Source organism: Dendroctonus ponderosae, unplaced genomic scaffold (genome assembly GCF_020466585.1).
Source record: "Dendroctonus ponderosae isolate FM_Combo_2020 unplaced genomic scaffold, Dpon_F_20191213v2 Dpon_F_20191213_7, whole genome shotgun sequence".
NCBI lineage: Eukaryota > Metazoa > Arthropoda > Insecta > Coleoptera > Curculionidae > Dendroctonus > Dendroctonus ponderosae.
The window spans coordinates 4,929,045-4,934,560 of NW_026018916.1; the positions used below are offsets into that span (position 1 = coordinate 4,929,045).

The window sequence follows — 5,516 nt, forward strand, 5'->3', positions numbered from 1 at the left end:
CAAAACATTCCCGTTTTCGTACCCCAACAGATACTTTACTAGAACACCTACAAATGCAACTGAACTAACGACTAAGACCTGTTTGTTTTGTGGGCCAGGATTTTTTTTTATCACTGATTGGGTTTAGGATACCAGTGTTAGGAATAGGACTTAATTTTAGAATTAGCTAGGCTAAGACCCATATGTACTACTCAAGGGTAGAAAGACCGATTGGGTCGATAGCCTTTTTCTATAGGAAATAAAGATTATTTATATATATATTTGATGATTCCAGGTGGAATTTGAAGACTCCATTACGACAATCAGCCATACTCTAGACAATTTCCAGAGCACCTGCGAGTTTCTCACCAAAAGCCCGGAGCTGAGACGAGTGTTGGCTTTGGTAAGTCCAAATAAAAGCAAAGCTTGTTAATTCTTTCTACTAATTAAGCCATATTTTAGGTACTCACATTGGGAAATTATATGAATGGGGGAAATGTGGCCCGAGGCCAGGCTGATGGATTTGGGCTGGATGTTTTGTCCCGTCTAAGAGACGTTAAAGGTGAGTGCAGAAACTGTTTTAAATCATCCCAACCGCAACCGCTCCTATTGTGCAAGTTGCTGCAAATGTTTCCATTAGAAATCACCACCTGGTGCTAAATCCGGAGATTTGGGGGGCCATTGTTAGAAAAACCTTATCTAAACATTCTACTCAAAACCTGCTTTCTGTCTTTCAATTCGTTTGCAAATTAAGCTTTCACACAATGGCACTGAAAAACTTATGTATCTTTAAGGTGCCCAAGCAGGAGTGACTTTGTTGCACTTTGTGGTCAGTACGTACGCAAAAAAAATCACTGTAGAAGATGAACGGCAACTTCCCTTGCCTGTTCCCGAGCCTGGAGATGTCCGTCGAGCGATGACTCTCGATTTCGATGCCATGAAAACTGAACTCAATCAACTCAAATCAAAGCTAAATGGTTTGTTTGGTTTGCGCGGATTATTTGGGTTTCTTCAGCGAGCAGTTCGGTGTTTTAGAGTGCGCCAAACGGACGGAGAAAATCATCGCCAATTCCACTCCGGATAATTTGCAACCGTTTAAAGATAAAATGGAAACGTTTCTGGAAAAGTCCCGGATCCAGTACGATGTTGAGTATGAGAAACTGGACGAGTGTCATAAAGTTTTCATAGCTACGATGAAAGTGTACCTGTTCAAGCCAAAGAGTGGCCCGTTGGAGGCTGTCACTCCTGCGAACTTTTTCGAGATGTGGCTGCCGTTCTGTCTGGATTTTAAGGATATTTATAAAAAGGAACTTATGAGAATGCATGTCGCCAGGTAAGAACTTAGTTTATCTTAGCAGATTTTGAATTTACGTGAACCATTGGGGAGGGATATTTTGTAGACATTTTTAGAAGCTCTTAAGAACAGTTTTTTTAATTTTATTTGCATATAAAGATTGGAAATTCGAAATCCGCAAAAGAAATATTTATTTACTCGATGAATGTTCTTCTGGATAAAAGATTACGCAATTTGCATTATGTAAAATTTTGCTAACAAGCTCATATTAAAAAATTGCCAAGCATTGCCGCAAAATCCAATAAATTTGCAAATTTCCATATTAATAGAATTACCTATTCTCTATTCAACGGCGAAAACGACAAATTTCTACTTAAATTCAGGAGTCCGCCACATTATTTTGAAAAAATGGTTCCACAATCGGTTTTAAAGACGGCAATACCTGTTTCTTGGTCTAAAATTCGACTACATTTCTCTATGAAATGACATTAATTTTTAAAATTGTATCTGATCTGAGAAGCGAGAGACAAAATTTAAAAAAAAGTTGCCTTAACGACGCCAATACTTTATTATAAACTTTGCCAAAAATGGTAGAAAAAGTTACGAAAATTATGCTAATGTATGACAAATTGAATAAAAATCTTAAACTGCTCTAATGGATTGCTATTTGCAATGTTTTTTGCTACTTTTTCCACCAAAAAAATGTTATCTCTATTAAATAGCGTTAACTTCATGTCGTTTTTTCAATACATTTTTCAAAAATGTGTGGTACAATTCGCACTCAAGTCCGTCGTAGACACATTGATGTAAAAAAAATGCCAATAGTCTAAGAAAAAAGTGCCAAATGTGGAACCTATTTCCGTTTTCAGAGTTTCTCCATTGAAAGAAAACTTTTCTCCTTTATCGTAGGGAACGAATTAAAAAAAAATGCTGCACAATCCGCAAATTTGCTAAAAATTGAAGAAAACTGCTTTAAGTTTGCAAACTGTCTCGCAAATAGAGCTACCTACATTTTCTCTGTTAATTGGAGTTAATAATGCGTATTTATCTTAAATCGTGAAAATACGCTTAAAAAAATTGAATCAAAATTCCCTTATTGTACCCATTTGATAATTATCATTACTTACTTTTCCAATTTTTTTCTCTTTTGAACAGAACGAAGGAATTGAAACGCAAAGAGTACCACAAAGCCAATTCGATAAAAGAACGGGAAAACGGACTGAAAGTGAAATTTAAAAGGGCCAAAGCCAAGTTGAGTGATTCGAAGAGGACACATGAAGGAAGCCACGACACTCTTTAGAGCAGCCGAAACATAGAATACGTAATTGTTTTTGTAATTTAAATCGAATACGCTTAAAATTGTTTTAAATTTGTAAGTAACGTTTTTTATACGCATTTTCAGATCTAAGTTGGAACTTTGTTGTCATTTTAAGAGTTTATAGAGCTGAAGTAGTACAGTAGTTGCCTCATTTTCACTATTTATAGAGTGTTTGAAGACTGGGCCAACCTTTTTATGAGTAATCTGAAGACTACAGCGGTAGTGTATATTCGCTAAAAACCATGTTAACTGATACATGTGAGTTACGTTTGCTGTATAGTCTAGAAAAAATAAATCCAGTGTGATCCAGTAAACAACTAACGCAACAAATGTTGGAAAATACTCACTGTGTGAGTATTATTTAGTCTTTACTTGGAAATACATTTTTATTCATAGAAACAAGGAACATTTTAATTGGGAAGCCGTGCATTCTGTCGCTAATGAACCCGCAAATCTCCTCGTAAACATAGACATTTATTTACAAAAACTAAAAACAATCGTGCTTAAAAGTGTAATTTTTGTATGTACAATCTTAAAGTAAAATTCGAGCTTATCAACTAAGATTTATCGTAATAATAATAGTCTTTTGTGTCCTATTTACAACATTTAAATATACAAAAATAAAGGTACTTAATTAATAAATAAAACTCTCAATATCATCATTTTGCGCATTTATACACTAATATAAAAAAATATAAAAATTAATTCTAACAAGTCTCTTAAGCGGCCTTTAGCTGAGCTTCTAGCAGTGGAAAAGCCGCTGAAAAGATTACATTTCATTTCTGAGATCGGAAATGTTTATTCATAATGAAAATCTACTACTCCTGCCATTCTTAAGCGCATTGGATAACTGTTAGCCATCCAACAGTAGACAATAAAACTGAGGACACGTCAAGTGTTTGGCACAATAATAAAAAGTGATATTCTAAACTTGCAATCAGGGAGGCACAATTATTTATCAACATCGAACGATTTTGGCCCAATAGAATGTTTCATTCGAATCACTTCGGTTTCAATTTGAATCAATTCTGCTGGGAGGACTTCAACTTAAAATTTGCAGCCGAAATAATATTACAATAATTGAATTTGCACTACCATACAACATGAAAAACTTAAAATCTAAACATTTGTACATTGACAAAAACGAACGGCTTAAGTACTTGACACAATCTAAACAATAAGGATAAAAGCACAACAATAAGTATTGCAATGAAAAAATCACAATTTATTTCATTCAAATTCGTCGCATGTAAGTAATTTGGGCCGATAGTTTGTTTAGTGAGTTCACTTGCATCAAGAACATCATATTAATTAATAAATACAAATGAGACAATTTGAATGGAATTTGACAAAATGTTCCAAATGCAAGCTTGATTATTCTACAATATAAGTAGATAAAAAAATTACACATATAACGTGTAATTGTAGTCAAATTGTTCATTTTTTCCTCTCATCGTCTCTGTCACTTTTAACCCTGTTAAACACGAATCCACCAACCACTTCCATTCACTGGCAATCCGATGTTCTACACAATGATTTCACGAATTACCCGGCGTGTACGCGAATTTGGGGTGGAATATCCACTTTCCAAAGACTCTTCATAGGCTAAAGACATATGTTGGGGTGGTGGTGGCGGCTTGTCGTCATCGATTTGTTCCATGAAAGGATCAGGCAAACCGGGAGCATCTCTATAAACTGCCGGAGACTCCAAGCGCTTCTTTGGCTTGTGGACCTGAAACGAAGACAAGCAGTTCTACAGTTCAAATGCATTTTTTGTTTATCAGGATATGTTGAGCTTTTGCGGTTATTGGTTGAAACTGGTGAGTTTTCCTGGCTTTTAGGCCAAAAAGTGGAAAATAATGACGTTTTGCAAGAACGAGTGAGTTACAAGTAGAAGAAATTCAGTCAGGACAAGCTCTAAAAAAATCAGCAAAAAGCTCATCCGAGAATTCGTGCAAAAATAAAGCGACTGATTCCAGCGCTCTTAATGGGAAGTGCAGATTGAATGTGGATCTTCTCTTTAGATCATTTTTGCCCCACGCATCCATCTGTTTCATAAAAAAAGTATGACTTTTTTTTAATCAGGTAACTTTCTCAAGGGCTTTTATTCACCAATACCAGCGTTTTCTTATTGATTTTGCGAAATAAAAAGGTGAAAGCAATGAAAAAATAAACGCAAGAAGGATTTTGACCATAATTCTAATCGATTGTTATAAACAGTGTTAAATATGTTTATTATGTATTTGAATTATAATTTGAATATTGGCGCTACGCGAAGAGGATGGACGGGTGATCAAAGAATTGCACTTTCGAGATAACGGCCCATTCGAACAAAAAAAATTATTCGATTGTCTATAAAATTTAGTAGAGACTTTCTTCAAAAAGCGAAACTTAGAGAGGAAATTCGTTTTAATTCCAAATCAAATTCATTCCTGGGTTTGCACTTTTGCATGCATTTTTGCCAAGGCTTAAAGCAGCAACAACGCTACACATAAAAACTGATGATGATGGAAAAATACACCGAGACGTATTTTGATTGATAAATAGAGACAGTAAATGAATTTTCACGAAAGATACGTTAAATTTGGTAGCATTTTTAAGTGAAACTTGAGCATTTAGAAGAATGAGTAACTTGACTAAAACTGAAAAATTCTGAAATTTTTAAGAAATTTTAAAAATATTATTAATAAAGGGCTCTTAAAATAAATCTAAAAACAAGTAAAAAAGTCAACAACATTTTCCCAGCAACGGAACTGAGTTACTTCGCCGGTACGTTGGGTTGGCGCACAAAGTCATGTGCGTAGCACTGCGCCAATGCCGCATGCATTTCTGCCAAGGCTTAAAGCAGCAACAACGCTACACATAAAAACTGATGATGGTGGAAAAATACACCGAAACGTATTTTGATTGATAAATAGAGACAAT

General features: G+C 35.1%; 2 protein-coding genes across 6 annotated transcripts in view; one reads left to right on the forward strand and one right to left on the reverse strand.

Annotated features, from left to right (window-relative positions):
* Positions 1–2,990, forward strand: part of LOC109539721 (formin-2) — a 20,249-nt gene extending 17,259 nt beyond the window's left edge. For 4 of the 5 annotated variants that reach the window (XM_048668575.1, XM_048668574.1, XM_019907664.2 and 1 more), the window contains 5 exons: positions 275–382; positions 442–541; positions 774–956; positions 1,015–1,312; positions 2,429–2,990. In XM_048668575.1, coding sequence (XP_048524532.1) covers positions 275–382; positions 442–541; positions 774–956; positions 1,015–1,312; positions 2,429–2,573 — 834 coding nt within the window. In that variant the 3' untranslated portion in view covers positions 2,574–2,990. The remainder of the gene's footprint in view (positions 1–274; positions 383–441; positions 542–773; positions 957–1,014; positions 1,313–2,428) is intronic. The other variant, XM_048668576.1, reaches the window with a different exon arrangement.
* A 54-nt stretch (positions 2,991–3,044) lies between these two features.
* Positions 3,045–5,516, reverse strand: part of LOC109539669 (contactin-2) — a 42,766-nt gene continuing 40,294 nt past the window's right edge. The window contains exon 17 of the mRNA XM_048668282.1: positions 3,045–4,323. Coding sequence (XP_048524239.1) covers positions 4,117–4,323 — 207 coding nt within the window. The 3' untranslated portion in view covers positions 3,045–4,116. The remainder of the gene's footprint in view (positions 4,324–5,516) is intronic.